This window comes from Eublepharis macularius, chromosome 1 (genome assembly GCF_028583425.1).
Source record: "Eublepharis macularius isolate TG4126 chromosome 1, MPM_Emac_v1.0, whole genome shotgun sequence".
NCBI lineage: Eukaryota > Metazoa > Chordata > Lepidosauria > Squamata > Eublepharidae > Eublepharis > Eublepharis macularius.
The window spans coordinates 82,693,233-82,714,482 of NC_072790.1; the positions used below are offsets into that span (position 1 = coordinate 82,693,233).

Here is a 21,250-nt window from a genome sequence, read left to right on the forward strand (position 1 = left end):
AAAGAGACAACATATTGGACTAGATGGTTTGTGTGCCCGACAAGGCTTAATAACTATAGCTGAGACGTTGCTTTTTGTATAGTGCCAAAGCCTGGAATATCCTCTTGGCCTTCTGTATTTCTCATCCCAACTATTAGCCCCTCTACACTTCTCTGCCCCTTAATAATATGCACATATGTGCTTTTAAGTGTTCAGAGGTTATAACCCTATACAGTAGGCCAATACAATGTTCATGTAACAGATAAATGAAACTCAGACTATAATACCTAGCCTAAAGTCAATTTGTGATCGAGATGAGAATCGGGCACTTTCTAGCTCGCATTAGGGACTTTATCTAGCTTCCTGTTCTCCCCAAATATCTGCACTGCAAGCCTGGATACCTACTTATGACATTTATTTAATTTTATTTATTTACTTCATTTATATCCTGCCTTTCTCCCCAGTGAGAGAACCCGAAGAGGCTGACCTCATTCTCCTGTTGGTAGGCTAGGGTAAATATGTGTGACCAGCAAACTTCCATAGCAGAGTAGTGATCTTAACCTGAGTCTCCCAGCTCTTAGTCCTACACTAAGCTCTACACCACTTTAGATTTCTATAGTTATGCTTCCCCCCCTCTTCCATCAGTCGCTTTGAGCAGTTTTCCGGAGATATTTTTAATAATCTCTGACTAGCGGGAACTCTAGTCATTAAAAGTTGTTTTCTGGTTCTTTCATATCTTAAACTCAAGGTATTCTAAATTGGTATACTTTCCTTATCAATTCAGTAATCTGTAAGAATTCTGACAATGTAAAGGAGAACCTTTGGAGGATATATGAGCAGAAAATTTAAGGCCAGTTCTTGTTCTGCATATCTACATTTGACTATGATACTCCATTTCAGCTTTGATGCTAACAAAGAGTTGATCTCTGTTGATAACCTGCCAATTTTAGAATTGAATGTACTGTTGCCCCAGTAAAATATGATATTGTACTAGCACAGAAAGAACAAAAGAAAATGGCACATGTAGGCATAGGGAGAGTATGCTATGAATTCAGTGCTAACATAAATTATTTGTATCTTGCTCTTGTCTGTACATTGTGGGTTATGGTCTAGTTAGTACAAATATCTACTCCAGGTTAATTTCAGGTTTAATATATCTAATTCACCTAAGTGGTCTCATTGTACAGATCAAAAACTGCAAAACGGGAGGGCACCCTGGACTCCATGTATGTTTCTAAAAACCCCAGATTTGGAGAAAAGGGCCACATGCAGATATTGCAAAGGAGGGCTGCTGAATTTTCCCTCTGTAAAGCTGCACAGAGTTCCCACTTGCTCACTGTATTGTATAGTCTGAACTTAGTAGGCTTAACTTTACTTCATGACACCTTGGAAGAAAGTATTACATTGAAACTACCTTTGTGGCCCCCGTGCATCACTTTTAGAACATTGATCTCCCCTCTTCCAGTTTATCCTTAAAACCTCCAGCCTGTGAAATAAGTACTGCTGAGAGAGTGATGGCCCTAACTAGCTTTCATGGCAGAATAGAGGATTTGAACCATACCACACCTACTACATCATGCTGTCTCTACCTTGTTAAGTAGCATGTTTTTAGATCCGTCTCTATAATCATGATGCCTTGAAACATTCTTTCACTCATGAATCTCAAATGTTTTAAGATTTTGTAGTAGCTAGGATTTTTTTTACTGCAGGCACTCATATTCCCATGACCATAGCCTTTCATGACTAGGCCTGACTAAAGCCAATTATATAATATTAATACTGTTGTCATAACTGTAAATTGACTCAAGCAGAGAACTGTTGCCTAATCTTTACAGCATTTGTCTCTCTGCTGGATCAGCTACGAGATTTGGTACTTGTATCAACTTCTCCATAGCTATAATAATAATAATAATAATAATAGTAAGTGTGCTTATATATTCCTTTTCTAGACAGATTAGTGCCCAAGGTGAACAAGGTCAGTGTTATTATCCCCTCAATACAGCTGGGGAGCTGGGGCTGAAAGGAGTGGCTTACCTTAGTTATGCTGATCCATGTGCCAGTAACTTTGAGGGTAGATTACTGTAAAATGTTTTAATTGGGGCTGCCCTTGAAGATAATTTTAAAACTTTAACTGGCACAAAGTGCAGCAGCCTGTTTTCTAGCTTGAGCCAGATGCCTAGCACATACTATACCTATTTAGAGATCTCTGTATTAGCTGCTGGTTTGTTTCCAGGTTCAGCTCAAGTTTCTAGTTCTTCAGCTTCATGTCATCTGAGCAAGAAGGCTTCCATTTCAAGGTGTACAAGGGGGATTATTCAAAGGGCCTTTTGACAGTGCCACCTAATTTTTAATTACACGTTTGTTCATTTTAATGCATTTTAATTTTATATTGCTTTTATTATCATTGTAATCCTTACTGAGTCTAGTTTTGGAGAAAGGTGGATTAAAAATGTTCTAAAGAAATGGAAATAAAAGTAATCTCTGATAGGAGGGTATGAATAAAATACATACTGAAGAAGAAAAACTGAAGTGTTAACTCTGAATCCTTTACAGGGAAAGGTGGTATTAAATCTATCACAGTTAAGCTAACATGTTTCAGGCAGTATAATAATATCAATACCTAATGCGTATTTGTAGAAGAAACTGGAGGTGCAGATTTTTAAATCTTAAGCGTTACATTAGGGGACTTGTTTCCAAATAGGTGTACAGGGTTACGTTCCGAATCTGTTCTGATCAAGCCCAGGTACTTCAGTTTATGTCACAGAAGTGGACAATTGAATCTTAAGAGAATTTCAAAGTACAGAAACATTAGGGGATAGAAAGGAAACTGGCAGATAAAATAATGCTCATTGGGGATTATACTTGTGATGTTTTTCTGAAGGCAACATTTAATCAGCCAAGGATGCTTGCCAAATAAAGAGATTTGCAGTAATTTATTAAATACTCAGCAACATTCCACATTGTGAAAGGTTAATTGCTGTCAGCCGAATAAGTCATCAGACTCTGGAAGCTCTTTGAGTGGTGGTATCTTATTTATTTGAAATACATCTACTCTCTCTACACAAAATATTAATCAAAACTGTTCATGATACCTAAAAGTAAATTGTGATGAAAGCAGTGAAACCAAGCCACTCAAAGACAAGAAGGTAAGTTATAGGTCTCTGTCTACTCATGAGACTCCTCATGAAGAAAAATACAAATTTGTAAACAGAAAGGAGAAAAACACCCTAACAAACAGACTTTGGAAATCCATAAGGAACAGAATGCTAAGAACAGCAAAGTGGCAGTTAAGGAAGAAAGAGAAATTAATCCGCTCCAGTCCCTGAAAGACAAACTTAGTGGGAGGAATTGTAAGGAATTTCCAAATTGTCCTTGGCTTCCCCAAGGGGAAAGGAATTTCCAAATTGTCCTTGGCTTCCCCCCAACTTGTTGCTAATTGTGTTAACAGTAAAAATTGAGGATTTAAGTAATCTTCAAACAGCATCTGATAAAGCGGGCTCTAGCAGAAAATGCCAGAAGACTATTAGCGGTCAGACCCCTCCTCCCACTGAGGGGTAACTTATGGAATCATAAACAGCCTTCCTCACATAGCGTAAGTGTAGGGTTTCCAGGTGCCTGCCAGTGGCAGGCAAAATCCCAGGGATCTGCCCCCTTGCCTGCCGACCCGTCAGTGATCCAAATCAACAAATGGCTCCTTCCTTGGAAACTGGCAAAAATGTTGGGACTAACCCGCGGGAAGCATTCAACAATATCAATCACCCACTTAAATAAATTTTTATAAATTTTCAATATTTAAAGTGCAAGTGCTATAAACAAGGTTAGTGCAATACATTAAATATAATAAATATAATAAATAGCTGATTCTTCGTAAACTCAAACAAGCAATATAGCAGCAACGATTCATGTACAGTTTAAATACATTCTACTGGAACAACCGGGAACAATAAGGTTAGTGTCCATGTCCTGTCTCCGTTGTCGTTTCTTCCAACAATTGTCTTAAGGTGTCTCTTCCAGATGGTAAAAAAGCCGCAGGGTTGAAGCTGGCAAGGCGAACCTTTTCACCCTATCTGGGGCCGGCTGAAGCACAGATTTCACAAAAGCTTCCTCAGGAGTAAACGGCAAAACCATGGGGAAATCATTGGTTCGGAGACCCGGTCTGGGCGGCAGTGAATTCTAACGCGCGCTGGCTGACTAAAGGCCTCCTCCATGCCCCAGAGAGACGCATAACTTAGAACAATGAGGTTTCTCAAGAAATTCTGCAATAATCGCATCCACACCCTGCCTCACTCCCCCTCACCCATTTAGCCTGATTAAGTACCAACTTAACGCTATTCACCAAACTTGGTAGCTTTTTCCATCCAACTCAAACAGTGCGATCCTATGTAGAGTCATTCCAGTCTAAGGCCATCGACTTCAGTGGGCTTAGACTGGAGTAACTCTGCCTAGGATTGCATTGAAAGGGTTATAAAGCACCAATTACACCTATAGTCCACCTCAGATCCATTAAGCCTCTCCCAACTCATTATCCACCTCTGGAAAACCAATTAAATTTATTGTTTTGGGAGTGAGAACATTAGCTTGCCCCAGGGAGCCTTTCCCCCTAGATATAGACTCCCTAGCCACTAGTGCGTGTTTGTGTGTCTTTGGATTCATACATACACCCCCAAATCCATTTGGGCCTCCTCTGTGAAACATTGGTTGTTTTGCTGCTGCCTCCGCGGATCTCTATCTTCAAGACAGGTAACTATATCCTTCCCCGAAACAGGCAGACCAAGTGCTACATTGTATCATTTTTATTTTTTTAATTTATGTCATTTATGGTCCACCTTTCTCGCTGAGACTCAAGGCGGATTACACAGTATGAGATTAGTACAATCAGTATCAAGTGCATTTCAATACAGTATCAAGGACATTTGATAAACAATACCATAGGGTAAATAGATACAAGTTTAAAAGACATAGTATTAGCAAAAATCCAATACAGAGCAGAAAAAATACTGATGCAGAACATAATCAATTCTAGGACTAACATTAGACAACATGGAGCACTGGTGGTATACAGGAATACATATTTAAAACAACAGATAATATGTAAGACAATATAGTGATGAAGTCTATGGTCCCTAACTCATTAGCAAAGCATCTGAGACCCTTCCATACAATGCAGCCCTCCCATTTGAGTAAAAAGCCTTTTTGAATAGTTCAGTTTTGCATTGTTTATGAGAAGCCAGGAGAGTGGGGGCTCTTCTGACTTCCTCAGGCAGGTCATTCCACAGGATAGGGGGCACCACAGAGAAAACCCATGTACTGCTGACTTCACCTATGTGCAACCTGACACCTGCAGGAGACCCTGTTCAGATGAGCGAAGCTGCCATGGAGGAACATAAGGAGGGAGGCGGTCCCGTAGGTATGCCAGACTAAAGCCATAAAGAACTTTGTATGTAATAACTAGTACCTTGAACTGAGCACGGTAACTGATGGGTAGCCAATGGAGCGACTGTAGGATGGGAGTGATGTTCATGCACCTGCTCGCTCCTAATAACAGTCGAGCTGCAGCATTTCCCACTAATTGGAGCCTTCTAGTTAACTTAGATGGGAGACCTATGTATAGAGCATTATAATAGTCAAGCCTTGATGTTACCATAGCATGGATCCAAGTGGCCAGGTCAGCTGTGTCAAGATAAGAAGCCATCTTCCAGGATAGAGTGAGGTTGTAGAAAGCATTTTTTGCTGCTTCCTTAACTTGTTTTTCTAGTAATAATGCTGGATCCAGTATAACCCCTAGGCTCTTAACTGAGTCTGCAAGGGTCAGACGAACTCCATCGAAAGTGGGGAGTACAATGTTCTTCAAGATCTCTGCTTTCCCAACAAGCATCACTTTGGTCTTGTCTGGGTTCAATTTCAATTTGTTGTTTTTCAACCATTTCACCACGGCTGTCAGGCAGCGATCTAAGATTTTTACTGCATCCTGTGGGGACTTGGATAGCAAGATATAGAGTTGGGTGTCATCTGTATATTGTCTACGGATAGTTTTTTAAGTAGCGGACAGATAACCGCCTGTTTGAGCTGCCGGGGAAAGCTGCCCTGAGTTAGTTATTGATTTACAATAGACCTCAGTGGTTCACTGATGTGGTCCTTACTTGATTTTAACAGCCAGGATGGGCAAAGATCGAACGCACAAGTAGTGGTTTTCATAGACATCAAGATCCTGTTAAGATCTGTTATTGTGATTGGTTCAAAGCAATCCAAATGTAAGCTGGATGGTGCATTTATCATTTCTTCTATCTCGCTTGTATTGCAGCTAGCAGCTAGATCAGAGCATATTCGTGCTATTTTATCAGCGAAAAGCTTAGCAAAGGCCTCGCAGCTAATTGTCTGTTCTCAGGACTGTAAAGGTTCAGATTTAGGGGTTAGGAGGTGTCTGGATATCTTAAACAATTGGGATGGTCGTGAACTAGCAGACACAATAGTTGCCGAAAAATGTTTCTTTGCTGCTTTCATTTTCGCTTCATAGGTCTTCCAGTTGATTCTGAGCATGTTCTATCTGCTTCCGCACACGTTTTTCGCCAGCGCCTTTCTAGATGTCTTCCAACCCTCTTTAAGTCAGCCAGCAACGTGGTAAACCATGAGGCCAGCATCTGTCCCAAGGGCCGGAGCAGTCGATAAGGAGCAATGGTGTCAATAGCTTCAAGGAGCTTTGCATTCCACACTCCTACGGCAGCTACAATGGGGCATGTGTCTGGGATTCTAAAATCCCCCAAGGCATTTTGGAATCTATATGGATCCATGAGCCTTTGTGGGTGAATCATTTTAACTGGACCCCCAATTTTGTGGGGAGTTGGGCTACATTCAGTTTTGCCTTCAGCAGATTATGGTCTGACCACAGTTCAGGCCAAACCTCCAATGTTGAAACAAGATTTCCTCTTAAAGGCTCAGTGCAAAATATTAAATCTAAGGTGTGGCCTCTTTCATGTGTAGGGCCTGTCACAATTTAAGAGAGGCCCAGGGTTGCCAGGGAAGCTGAAGTGGGCCTGATTTTGAACACTCAGCATGGATGTTGAAGTCTCCCAGAACAAGAAGTCTAGGTGTCTACAACACTATGCCTGCTAGCAACTCCACCAACTCAGAAAGGGTGCTTATGGGGGAGCTAGGAGGTCTATACACAAGGATACCCAATCTGCCATAGGTGATTGATGCATTTTTAAAACTGTGTACAATAATTAATTTGACTAGCATAAAGGTTTGGCTTATTAATATATAAACAACCCAATACTATGCTAATTAGTAGTCCCAGGGAAGTCTTAGCAAATGAGGTAGCTGCATAGGTCTCCATGCTGCCCACTGCTCCATCCTCATGGGGGGGGGGGAATCTCTCATCCCTGCCACCAATCATACCTGCTCCATTTGAGCTGCCAACTCAAGGTGATGGTTGCTCATGCCCAATCTGTCTAGAGCTTAGCTGGCTCCATGCTGGTAGCTGCTTGCACCACCCTGCCTGGGACTAGGTCAACTGGCTTCCGGCAGCAGCTCTGGCCCACTTTGCAGAGGGCAAGGGCTGTTTTTTGCTCAATCTGAGGGTGAGTGGGTGAGCAGGAGGAAGTGATTTTGAGGCCCCATCCTAGATTTTTGCCCAGAAGACTCCCTAAGACCACCCGTTCTCCCCTTCTATGTCTCACTTATTCTAGATTCCATAAGGAAGAGCAGATGTCTGCATTTTATACAAACAGCTCTTAATCTTTGAAACTACTTTTCTTCTTTAAATTATTAGTCCAATCCCAAGCACCTCAATTGGAAATTAGTCCAATTAATTCAGCAAAGAGATTCAGCTGTTTCTGATTTAAACTGATAAATTAAGAGCTAGTGTGGTGTAACGGTTAGAGTGTTGGGCTAGGATGTGGAGACCCAGGTTTGAATACCACCTCTGCCACAGATGCTTGCTAGATGACTTGGGCTAGTCACACACACTCAGGCTAACCTACCTCTCAGGATTGTTGTGAGGATAAAATAGAGGGGAGGAGAATAATGGAAGCTGCTTTGTGTCCCCATTGGGTAGCAAAGTGATATATAAATGAAGTAAAAATAAATAAATTCATGCTCATCGAGGGAATGTTGTTTTTACTTTTTAAAAAATGTAGAGTTTTAATACATGATAAAAAGAATTGTTCATGAAGGGAGTCTCCATATTCAGAGGCAGTAAAGTTCTGGGAGGCAGCAGCAGGGAAGGTCCTCAGCCTCCATGCCCTATTTGTTTGGCCCTCCATGGGGCAACTGATTTGGCTGTTGTGAATGCTGGACTACATAGACCATTGCCCTGATCCAACAAGACTATTCTTATGCTCTTATGTCTTAAATTGTAATTTATATACATCTGTATCACAGGGAATATGCTGCATTCTAAACATTCCACTCGTTGATCTTAAATTTTTAGATGAACAAATGTTGAAAATCCAACTATAGTTAAGGGCACAAAAGTCGTTTTCTTGTCCTTCAGATTAAAAATACGTTTTAATCCTAACGAGATTTGCACTGCAATCCTAAACAGAGTTACACCTTTCTAAACCCATTGCTGACGTCAGGTAGCAAACCTGCGTACCGTTTTCAGAATAACGCGCAACGTGTCATGTATTTCCACACAAACATGCATACTCAGTTTCCAGCTGTCCTCACACGGCGTCTTGCGTACAGGGCCGGACCAGGCTTTGCCCCTTTTGTTGTAGCATTATAATGCATGTGTGTTGCGTTGGCTCTGTAGTTCCTGAACAGTTTGAAAAAGAAACAGAAGTCTTGCGGCACAATAAAAACGAACGCAGTTTTATTTCAGTTGATAACGTCTGAAGAAGTGAGCTCTGGTCCACGAAAGTCTCTGCGGGAGTTAAGCGCGCGTTTCTTCTACTTTTTGCCGCAACCGACTGAAACAGCCGCCCCGACATTATCGCCATAACACAGAGCCCACGAGCCTGCTAATTCTTAAGTGCCACCCCTTCAAAAGCATGTGACAAACGCGTGAAGAGAGTTCAGCGCAATGCCTTATGGGTTTAGTTCCATGACTCGGTTAAAAGAATAGGCAGACAATGAACGAGAAAGGCTAAAGAACTACGTTTCCCAGGGTTCCCCAAAGGAGGGCGGTGGGAACGCCTAGTGAGGTGCCTGTATGGAACATACCGGCGGGTATTCGAACTCTATTCGGCTGGTGGTGCGGCAAGGGAAGGTGCTGCTGCCTAGGAGGTGAAAGTTCTCTCTGTGAGGTGAATCGAGCCGCCAAGGATGGCGCTGCGCCTGGAGGAGCTGAAGCGGCGGGCGGGCGAGTGCATCGAGGCGTCTTCGGAGCCGCTGGGCGAGCTGAGCCGGGCGATCTGGAGCCGGCCGGAGCTGGCCTACGAGGAGCGCCAGGCCCACGGCGCCCTGACGCGCTTCTTCGCCGGCCGGCCGGCCTGGGCGGTGCAGCCGCGCTACAAGCTGGAGACGGCCTTCCGGGCGGACTGGGCCTGGGCGCCCGACGGCGGCCCCCCGGGCCTCCGCCTGGGCTTCCTGTGCGAGTACGACGCCCTGCCCGGCATCGGCCACGCCTGCGGCCACAACCTCATCGCCGAGGTGGGCGCCGCCGCCGCGCTCGGCCTCAAGGGCGCCCTCGAGAGTCTCGCCCCGGACGGCCCCCTGCGCGCTCCCGCCGTCAAGGTGAGGGACAAATACTGCGAGTGGTAAGGGGGCTGTCGAATAGATTGGATTTGTTGCCCGTATGTTATAGGCGGCCCGAGTTGCGTCGCCAGAATCGTAATGACTGAACCGGCTTGTTTATTTATTTTTATTTATTTCATTTATGATCCGCCTTTCTCACTGAGACTCAAGGTGGATTACACCATGGGAGAGTAGTATAGTCAATATCAAGGACAATATCATAAACAATGCCGTAGAATAAATAAACAGAAGTTTACAAAGACATAACATTAGCAAGAATCCAATACAGAGTTGGAAGAAATGCCATAGAACATAAGCACTTCTAGGGCTGACATAGGAGCACATATTTAAAGCAACAAATAGTACGTAAGGCAACAAAGTGGTGAAGTTTGTGGTCCCTAACTCATTAACGGAGCATTGGAGCATCCCTACAATACAAAAGCAACGAGCCATTGATTCTAAACACCAGTCCTGTTCCGTCTTTTCTGCTCTTGCCAACTTCCAGGTGGTTCCCTGGAGATCTCCCAGTATTATAACTGATGTCCAGACAACAGAGATCAGTTCCCTTGGGGAAAACGGCTGCCTTGGAAGGTGGACTCTATGATGTTACACCTGGCTGTGCTCCCTCCCCAGGTTCCACTTGCTCACACTCCCGGAATTCCCCAGACCAGGGTTGGCAACCCTAACTTCCTGTATGCATTTTGAGTGTATTTACCTCATAGTGACAGGTTATGCTTCGAATGATATGTTTTGCATGCAGTTCCTTTTCATACACCTTGCAGATATATTCATAAAATTCATACCTTATTTCAAAAATTTATCAGGGGCTCCTTACTGTCTTGGAAGTCTCTATGCAACTTCCGCCTAAGGAAGGAGGATTTGGCTTTCCTGAGATTAATTTATATCATCAGACATATACTTGGTAACTTGTATCAGTTATTAGGACTGATCCTCCGTAGTGGATTATCCATTTTATGTGCCTTCAGAATCTTCTTGTCTGGTTCCCCTCTTTAAATGGAGTGGATTATGGTCTACTCATGCTAAAATGAATTCCATTCTACCTACAATTTCTGCAGTTAGAGGAAAACTGGCACATAATGTCATGATGATATCAATTTGACCCATTTTTCACATACTGAAATGAAACTGTGAGCCAATCCAGATTTAAAAATTGGAAGGAAATCTTTTCTATGGAAGACTAGGAAGGAGAGAGATTTTTTTACTTTGGATCATCTAATAAACTGTGATTACGGGTTTTTGTCATTTTCTCAGCTAAGGTCTACATATGACTTGTCAACTTTTCCTAACTAGCAAGAACAATAAACCAGGGCTTCAAAAATCAAATCTTGAGTATAATCCAGTTTCTCATAATACAAAGTGCAAAAGTGCTATAAATACATGCATAAATACAAGACAGATTATACAAACTCAATCATAAGTGCATCAATACAGGGTTCAGGTAAGTAGCAGGTATACAATAATTGCAAATCTTCACTGTCCGGAACAAATCAATCAGTTAAAGTGCAAATGCCAAAATTAGCAAAGAAGAATCGGTAGGTGGGAGCTTGTGCCAGTAATACATTGACAGTCCATAAAGTCAAAATATATGTAGAAAAATGCGCCGACAGGGACTTGCAGGCAAATAACATTAACCCGTTTCGTGAGTATGACGTGAATCATATGTCTGTGAATCACATGGTCGGAGGAACGGTGGGAGAGTTTGTTGTGCTGGCTTCATACTTATGTTCAGTCCAAACTGCTGCACGCCCAGGAGGAAGTGAGGAGTCATGAGAAACTGGATTATACTCAAGATTTGATTTTTGAAGCCCTGGTTTGTTGTTCTTGCCAATTTGCACTAGGGTTGCCCCTGTCAGTTTTGTATTACTAACTTTTCCTAACTGGCAATGTTTACAACTACATTTGTTGGTATCCAAATATGGCCCTGCAGCATCAAATATTTCAGAGTCTCCCCCACTTTTGGAAACTTTATTGCATCTATGCAAAAACTGAAACCTACAGTATTTGTTTATAAATATTGGGTGTTGGTTAATAAATATGATATATAGTCTCAGGAATAAGGTGTTAGATCACACAGTTTTGCCAGAGCAATGGTATGATGTCTTAAAGGCTATACCTGTTACTTCTATGGGTCTTAAGCTGCAACTTCCACCCTGAGCCCGCCTGGCAGGGAGGGCAGACTAAAAATCTAATATATAAAATAAAATAAACTTATTTGGCAAGTATTATGATTAGAGTATATTTATTTACATTATTTATTGTCCGCTGTCTTCAGAAATTCAAGGCTGAATGCATAGTATAAGTCAATACAAATGTTGGCTGTGACATTCAGTAAACAATACAATAGGGTAGACTAGCAGAAATCTGAAAACAAGTAGAAATCCAGTACAGAGCTGAAGAACAACAGAAACAAAAATAATGTTTAAACAAAACAAAAAACACCACATGATTATCCAGTAGCAGCTTGTTTACATCAACAGACCGTACATAGTAGTGTAGTGTACAGTCACCAGCATATCACTCTGAGCTATATCTTTTGAGCACAGAACTATCACTTGTGTAAGAAAACCCCCTAAATATTTTGGGTTTGTACAGTTTGTGGAAAGCTAGGAGAGCGGGAGATTTCCTGACTTCTTCAGGCAGGCTATATTGGACACCATAGCCCCTTTTTAGTAAAGGACTAAATACAGTATTTAATTGCTGGTGATGTAGCTTAGAGGGTGTGTCTCTTAAGCATATGCTTTGGATATGTCTAGTTGTTCCATCTTTTTGGAAGTAAGTTATTACTCATACTAATTTTGTATTAGAATACTTACTGTTCTTTGAGGAAGTTTAAAATACCTGCCTGTGGGTTAACAATAATAGACCCTCCATACTCTTACTGTAGCTAAAAGACTTGTATTACAGCATTGGAGGGACACATGCTTACCTCCCGTAATTCAATTGATGGAGGACCTTACAATTTTATCTTTATTTGAGCATATAGCATATAGACAACAACTGAGGCTTGACTTATTTTTAAATATTTGGAAACCTTTTGTGGATACTGTGACAGTTACCATCTGTCTGACTGCGCAGCCTTGGCTGCCACTGATTTATTTGTGACAGGGAAAGGCGGAAGAGGGAGAGCTGAGGGGAAAGACCTCTGAGGTGAAAGGTCTTCCAGACTGAATGCTATCCAATTACCTTGGCGCTCTGGTCTCGACTTTCTGTTTAAACCTCAGCTGCCACAATAAAAAGGGAGACACAAGCCTTTAGTGTGGTACACAAGCCCTAACAGTGTGGTACTTGATAGGGAGGTAATTAGAAACCCTCTTTTCTACAGCTATTTTTTAACTTAACAAACAATACACAGATGGAACAGAACAACGACCACAGATTTATTTACAGAAAATAAGTTGAAAGAGTTTAAGGTATGTGTAAAACAAATAATAAGAAAATGTACAACTGGCTCACTCCCCAGAGCTTGTTTTCCCTACAGGGTGTTAACTTGTTGAGTCTGAGCCTAAATTCTCTCACACATGCACACGCGCACACAAACAAACATATGCTGGGGGGGAAATTTCCTCCAGATAGGGCTCCTCAGCATTTAAAGTTCTTTTGCAACCTCTGTTATGCCTTTATCCAAGGCCACAAAATACCTTATGTGTGAGAGAGTATATCATTTCTCTGTATTTTACCTGAGGTGGCTTCCCCCTGCCATCCAGCAAAGTTCCAGGCACTCTGATTGGCTGACTAGCCTCTAGGGCTTGCTTGGATAGTTTCCCTAGGATTGGGTCAGAGCCCTGGAGCAGGTGGAACTTTGGAGATGATGGCCACAGATGCTTCTGTGTAGATTTCCTACTGCCGTCAAGTCATAGCTGACCTATGATAACCTCTGCTGGGGTTTTCAAGGCAAGAGACTTATGGAGGTGGTTTGCCATTGCCAGCTTCTATAGTAGCAACCCTGGTTTTCCTTGGTTGGCTCCTATTGAATTACTAACCAAGCCAACCTACATAGCTTCCGAGATCTGATGAGATCAGGTTTGCCTGGGCTATCCAGGTCAGGGTAGATTTCCCACTATTTTTGTCATATTTTTCTTTCAATTATATATGAGGCTTATTTTAATTTTTTTCTTCTTTTCAAATAAAATAATTTTTTTAAAACCCCTAGGCTTCCTATATGCACATATCAAAAAAATTATTGGTGCTGGGTGACTTGTCTCCTCTTAAGTGTGGTTGAGTTCCAAATCATAACAGCTGAAAAGGGCTCAGTCTTTTTCCAGTGACATGTCAAGCATTGTTGAATCAGTGTTGGTATTCCCATCCTCGGGAGTATTTCATGTAGCTGTGGAGAGTTTCCACACAGAGGAAGAGGGGATTGACTTTCCGTCCTCTCTTTTCCCTGTTGTTTCTCCCAAAGAAGTTGATTCCTCCACCCATGCCTTTGTTTTTAATTGTGTAATCCACTTTAATAAGCCTTTAAGGGCTTAAAACAGCCTAGAAACATTAAGGGTTTCTTTTTCTTTTTTCACTTGTCTATGTATTGTTAATGTGTCTTCTTTTTAGAATGTTTTTTATCCTTTATGTTTGTTGTCTATAATTTTTATGTTATTGTTTATAGTTTAAATAAAGAAAAATTATAACTGAAAAAAAACAGCCTAGAAGCCATTTTGATCATTGTGTGGGCAGCAGGGAGAGTTAATCCCTCTGCCAGTCCTCTGTCCTGTTCCATATCCACCCCCCCCCCCCAATAATGTGTAGTTCTTACCCTTCCTGAAATGTACACTCGGGAGGATCTGAACACTGATCCCTAGAGTCATGTGTAGTTTAGTGGTAAAATAGAGGTGCAGTGTAAAGGTTAACAGGGATTAGTGTTCAGTCCTTACAATCCATCTCTCCTAGTTCACATTCTTCCAGCCAAGCTTTAAAAGAAAGTATTAAAGTATTAAAAGCCAAGTATTAAAAGAAACATAATGGAAGAAAAGCAGGTGTAGGGCAGTTCAGCAGCCTCATACAAACCATACTGCTTTGTATGTGATTGGGGCAGACTGATGTCTAATGGCATGGGTCTGTCATTGTCTTGTGTAGTTGAGCTCTCTGCAAACTCAAAAATGATGAAAGTTGAACCAGGGAGTTCACGTTGTCTTGAAGTTTTGTACTCTTTTAAAAAATTGAAAAACCATTTCTCTTCTTCCTAGGTAACTGTTCTAGGTACTCCAGCGGAAGAAGGAGGAGGCGGAAAACTGAAACTGATTGATGCTGGTGTTTTTGACAACCTGGATGTTGTGTTCATGGCTCATCCCTTTCAGAAAGATGCGCCCTATAAGTCTGCTTTGGCAACTCATCAGTAAGTTTGCTTTTCTGTTGTTTGCTTAGGTAGGCAAATACTTGGTCTGTCAGTCTAATTTAGGGAAATGCTTGGTCTGTCAATGTAATCTAGCTTTGAAGAAAATTGGAATACATCTATGTATACTGTTCTAAATTATGCAAACAAAGAGAATATCTGTGTAGACTGTTCTGAGTTCCTTAAAAGAAGAGGGTCTGGACTACAATATGTAGTACTGCAATCTTGGTGGTTGATAATTACCTACAATGGCTAATAAAATTGTTTTGTCATACACCTTTTAGGAATTGGCTTGGTATGGTCCTAATAATCTGAGTTAAGCACTCTGTGAGTGGTTGGGCCTTTTCAGTTTAGTGGTTTTCATATTTTTATACTTGACATGTGTACCCCAGTGACTTAATTGTGTGCTTCTCATAGCCTTTGTTCTAACATTCAGAATGTATAGAGATGGTTTTTTTTCCTAGTGGGATTGTGAAGTACTATGGAAAAGCTTCTCATGCTGCTGCATATCCTTGGGAAGGAATAAATGCTTTAGATGCTGCTGTTCTTGCATATAACAATCTGTCAGTATTAAGACAGCAGATGAAACCAGCTTGGAGAGTCCATGGTGAGCTTTATAGACTGTCCCGAGTTTAATCAGAACTGTACAACCTTATTGGGTATAGTAAAACAAATCAACGTGCTTTAGAACTGCACCCCAATCAAATAAGTTTGGATTATAAGGGGTTCCAAAAAACCTGAGAAATCAATCCTCTAGTAAATTCACAGGACACAATCCCAAATTCATAAGGCACAATATCAGAATTTGTTCACATGCTTGGAAATGGAATGTCCTTAAATTCAAGTAACACATGACAAATTTAATCTTGTACATTTAGATTTTGGAAATACAAAATGTAACAAACGTTGATCTCACTAACGAAATCGATATGTAAAGAAGGAATGCTATAAAAAAAGCAAAAACATCTTTTCATTGTAACAATGGCTTTTATTTTGCAGGTATTATAAAAAGAGGTGGTGAGATACCAAATATTATACCCTCCTGTACAGAGCTAGCTTTTTTCTTGCGCACCCCTCTCTTGAAGGATCTACCAGTTCTGGTGGATAAAGCTGAAAGCTGCTTCAGAGCCGCAGCTCTGGCTACAGGTTGCAAAGTAAGAGGCCTTGTTCATTTGAATAGTTCTTAGACTGTACAAGGAGTCCTAAATCTGCTTACTGCTCCTGTAAACATATATAATGTTTTACAAGCTGCACTAGTGTGCAAATTATAGTTGATAATTCAGTCCCATTTTTCCAATTGAGAGTTGGAATGGAGAGGTACTTGAATGAAGTTCTCCAGTTAGCCCAGGGGTCCCCAACTTGGTCCCTGCCAAGTGTTTTAGGAAGTGGGTAGGGCTTTTGCTAAGCAGGGCTTCTGATTGGCCATCAGAGATATGATTGGTTGTGCAGAATTTTAAAAATATTGCTTCGGCAGCTGCTGCCACCACAGCACATAGACCTTTACTGCATGACTGAAAGTAAGCTGTGTGCAAGAAAATATTTTTAAATGATATGAAAATATTTTTCAACATTATATTCAGTTGCTGTTAGGGTAATGCATAACCTTGGTTCCTGACATTCTGTGAAATTTTCTCGCTCCCATGATAGCCATTTGTGGTTGCTTCCAGCACCGTGTCAGAATTCCAAAGGTGTCCGCAGGTTCTGAAAGGCTGGGGACCCCGAGTTAGCCCATAAATAAGAAAAATCAGCAAATGTAGATGGTTCGTCATAAATGCTTAATGTTAAGTTTTTATAGTCATCAATATTGCAGCCAAAGTAATTGTGCAACTCAGATTACAAATGCTGTAGGCATATCTTTTTCTGAGACCTGTTAGTGGAAATGTCAAATATAAATAACTAAAACAGCAACTTGATTAAGTTACTTGTAATAGATCACAAATGGTTTGAATGTGTACCCTTTGTTCTGTATTTTAACTAGCATTATCCTTTTTCCTTGGGGTTTCAAAGGAAATTGCTGATCTGTTCATCAGTTGCTATTACCTGAGTAACTTCTCAGTCACTCACGTGCCCAGACTAGTGAGACTTATATATTGAAATATATAGAATATATATATAGAATAAATATATTTCTACTAGAAACAACGCCCATTGTGTGAAAAAATATGAGCTCTAGAAAATGGGCCCCCTCCTGGCAGCAAGCAGGCACTTCACAGTGACCTGGAGACCAGAGCAGGAGGGCACTGAAGGGAGGCGTGGGGAGGAGGGCTTAGGCCAATCTTTGTGCCTGTGCAAAGATTACTTTGTATTCTGCTCTTCTTCCCCTCAGCACCTTCCTGCTCTGGCCTGGGGGCTGCTGCGAAGCGCCTGCTTGCCACCACGAGGGGACCCAGCGAATTGATGGCCTGATTACTCCTGCTGGCTGCAAGCAGACACGTCACGGCAGCCCCCAGTCCAGAGTATGCCTGTGTGACAATAAAAAGCGAGTCGTTGCCAATACAGCTTGCCTTTTATATAGTAGAATTGTCCTTTTTCAATATATAAGTCATTGAAATTTTCTTGGCATGTGGCATACTTATTTACTTATTTTCAGTCTTAAAATTTCACCAGTCGCTAAATAGTTCTTAATGGTCTTAAAAATAATTTGTTCATTTTAATGTTACAGATAGAATTAAAAAGGGAGTGTCCAGATTATTACAATGTGCTTCCAAATAAAAGCTTACAGCAAATCTACATGGAAAATGGAAAGAGCCTTGGAATGGAGTTTTCAGACAAAACTATCTCATCTACTTTATCAGGTAGTTTGGCATTTCTTCCTGTTTAATATTCTGTGGGAGATATTTTCATAGTCAGAAAAGAAGCACACAACATTTTGTTCTACATTATGCATCTAGTGTGCTATTTAAGATTAGACATGGGCACGAACCCCTCCAAAAAGGAACCATGGGGTTCGTGGGTTTCCATGAACCACGAACCCCCATGAACTGGTGGAAATTCACGAACCAGTTTGTGGTTCGTGGGGTTTAAATGCCCCTTTCCGTCTGCTTAGCAGCAGGGAAAGGGGCATTTAATCGATGTATTGTCGAAGGCTTTCACGGCCGGAGAACGATGGTTGTTGTGGGTTTTCCCATAACACTGAGAGATCTCTGTCTTTTGGTGCTACACCTCTGAAGATGCCAGCCACAGCTGCTGGCGAAACGTCAGGAACTACAATGCCAAGACCAGGGCATTTAATCGTTGAAAGGGCCCTTTCCTGCCATTTGCAAGGGGCAAGTCCCTTTAAATTATCAGCTGGCAGGGGGGGAATCCCCCCATGCCGCCTGCCAGCTGATAATTTAAAGGGACCTGCCGCTCGCAAGCAGCAGGGCCCCTTAAACGGCCCAGGCCCACACTTACCTTGCTGCTGGGGTGGCGGAGGCCATGGCCCAGCCGCCCCGCGGGCCCACGGCCTCCTCCTCTGAGGGGCGGGAAGGCCGTTTTCAGCTTCCTTCACCACCCTTCAGGCTCGCGGTGACCACTTGAGGGGCAGGGAGGCCGTTTTTGGCCTCCTGCCACTCTGTGGGCCCACACAGCAGCGGAAAAGGCCAAAAACAGCCTTCCCACCCCTTGCAGGAGGAGGCCGCGGGCCCGCAGGGCAGCTCCACCACCCCAGCAGCAAGGTAAGTGTGGGACTGGGGCTGGGGGTGTATGGGCTGGGTTGGGGGGCTGAGGCTGGAGTTTGGGCCGTTAAAGGACCCTGCCGCTTGCAAGCAGCAGGGCCCTTTAAACTATCAGCTGGCAGGCGGCGAGGGGGGGGATTTCCCCCTGCCACTTGCAAGGGGCAGGAAAAGTTTAAATGGCCATTTCCCTTGGAAATGGCCATTTAAACTGCCCCTTTAATACCATTGGTGGAAATGAGCTTCCATGAACCATTGGTTTGCGAACCACCAACCTGCATGGTTCGTGCATTTTTTGGTTCATATTTAGGTTCGTGCCCATCTCTATTTAAGATTAAACTTGCTTATATGAGGATTTCTTGATTTACCTGGTTTGAAGATGGCTGTGGTGTGTACATAGTAGTGAAGTTACTTACTCCCTGAAAGGAAATTAACATTTTTGTTATTTGTTTAAAATTATTGAAATTACCAGTCAGTGCCTTGCTTGTACTGTAATATCTTTGAAAGAAGCTGTTCCCAGGCAAGTTCTAGAGCTGAGCTCTGTTTGGGAGTGATAGCTGTGCTGTAGGTCAGGACCAAAATAAAAGGAATTTTGTTTTCATAAGCTTTTAGTGTATGTATTCTACATTAGTCAAAAATTGCAAACTGCAAGTTAACACCAATGGTCCTTTTTTGCTTTTAAACCATCCAGGTTCTACAGACTTTGGAAATGTTTCTTATGTTGTTCCTGGAATTCATTCTTATTTTTATATTGGCTCTGATGCATTAAATCATACTGAGCAGTTTGCAGAGGCTGCAGGTCAGTAGGTATTTTTGCTTTGGTATGTTCCTAAGTTTGTAAAAAAAACTAGTGGCATATAAGCCATTAACTTGCAGAAATTGTGTTTTCTCTTTTGTATAGATTTTGGTAGTTTTATTAACCTAAACATTGGTGTTCCTTCAGGGTCAGAAGTAGCACAGCAGTATGCCTTGCGTACAGCTAAAGCTCTTGCAATGACGGCAATAGATGTTATCTTTAGACCAGGCCTGCTGGAGAGAGTGAGAGAAGACTTCAGACAAGCCAAGCAAGAAGAGCAGGAGCACTAAAGTGTAAAACAGGAAAACGTGTCCTCTGGATAGCGAGAACACTCGTCATAGAGCCAGAACTCTTCTCCCCTGGCTATTAGACTATGTTTAATCCATGATTAAATGAATTCTACAAACATGTTTAAATTATGAAATACACAATATATCAACATAATTCTGCACTTTCTTTTTGCATAATTTAGGGATGGGAGGCACTTGGCAACTATGCCCTCTTCTCTTTCATCTTATTGGAAAACTTACTCCAGATCTTGGAGATTTTATCAAGCCTAAATCATAGATTTTCAGCAATATCTTGGCAGCTGTAAAAGCACTATAAACATGCTATTCCAAATGTTATACCTCAAGAAATGGAATCACACACTTAATACCACATTCAGCGCTTTTCTGCGTTTTGTAAAATTGCAATCTGCACAGTTCTGGTTGTAGCAGATTCAGACCTTTTTTTAAAAAAATCTAACTTTCTCCCCTTATCTGTCCATACCACAATTGTACTTGTCATACTGAAATATGTTGTGCCCTCAGCAAGAGTAGTGCATCTGGCCAGCTCCCAGATCCTTTTCAGTTGTAGCTTTTCCCCTTTAGAACAAACTTCTTGGAGAATCGTTCAGTGACTTGAGTATTGTATTATTCAATTACTTGGAACAGTTGTTCAGTGACTGAGTATGCAGTATGTACTGTTACGTAAGTGTACATGGACATACAGCTTTAACGCCTTCCACTGGTTTATTCCAGTAATTTCTACAAGTGATATTCAAACTGGAAATAAGTAGACATCCTCCATGAGTTCAGTGATGCAGGTTTCATTTACACATTGTACAAGAAGAGTGCTGAGGTATTCCTTATTGCCCCTTTTAACTAAATAAAATATTTACATTTAATACAATTTTTGTGATTTGTTTCTGAGATAGTAACGAACTGAACACCAATTACTTGTAAAGTCTGAAACAAAATGCCAGCCTCCATATGGGATGGAGAACATTTTCAAATGTCTGCAAGACTTGCACAGGGCAGGGCAGGCTTTTGGCCGAAGTGCTGGAAAAAAGTCTATCTGTGAAGATGTTTGTGTGCCTGCAAACAAAATGGTGTGTGTGGAAGAGAAAGGGTTTACTTAGGACTAAGTTTGCTAAAATGGCCACGTAAAATTGAAATACATCAGTTGGCTACTTCTTGCTGTGTAGATTCTTGAGCTATCAGGAAAGGATTCAGTTTTGCTAATCTTTAAGAAACATCTTTACAAAATTGGACTCCTTTGAACCAAATATTGATGTGGGAGTAGAATAGCTGTGTAAAGTATGTTCAGTAAGAGCAAACAAAACGATGTGTGGGGAAGGGAGGAAAAGATTGTGCAATAGTAGAACAGCTGTTTGTTGATATTTCTTCCCAAACTCCAAATCACCATGAACTGAGCAAAACTCACAGAGCACGACTTTCCTGCCTCTCCCTCTTGCTGACCTCCACTTATTCCCCACCCCACTATTCTGCCCCAGGGTGTCAAGGAACCCTCAAGACCAGT

The 21,250-nt window shown here is 41.8% G+C and overlaps 1 protein-coding gene across 1 annotated transcript; it reads left to right on the forward strand.

Annotated features, from left to right (window-relative positions):
• The first annotated feature begins 9,159 nt into the window (after positions 1-9,159).
• On the forward strand, positions 9,160-20,742 carry LOC129331862 (xaa-Arg dipeptidase-like). Its single transcript, XM_054982489.1, has 7 exons — positions 9,160-9,654; positions 14,853-15,001; positions 15,463-15,605; positions 15,998-16,152; positions 17,661-17,793; positions 19,343-19,450; positions 19,595-20,742. Exons 1-7 carry the CDS (start codon positions 9,244-9,246, stop codon positions 19,735-19,737), a joined length of 1,242 nt encoding a protein of 413 aa, XP_054838464.1. The 5' UTR covers positions 9,160-9,243; the 3' UTR covers positions 19,738-20,742.
• The last annotated feature ends 508 nt before the right edge of the window (positions 20,743-21,250 follow it).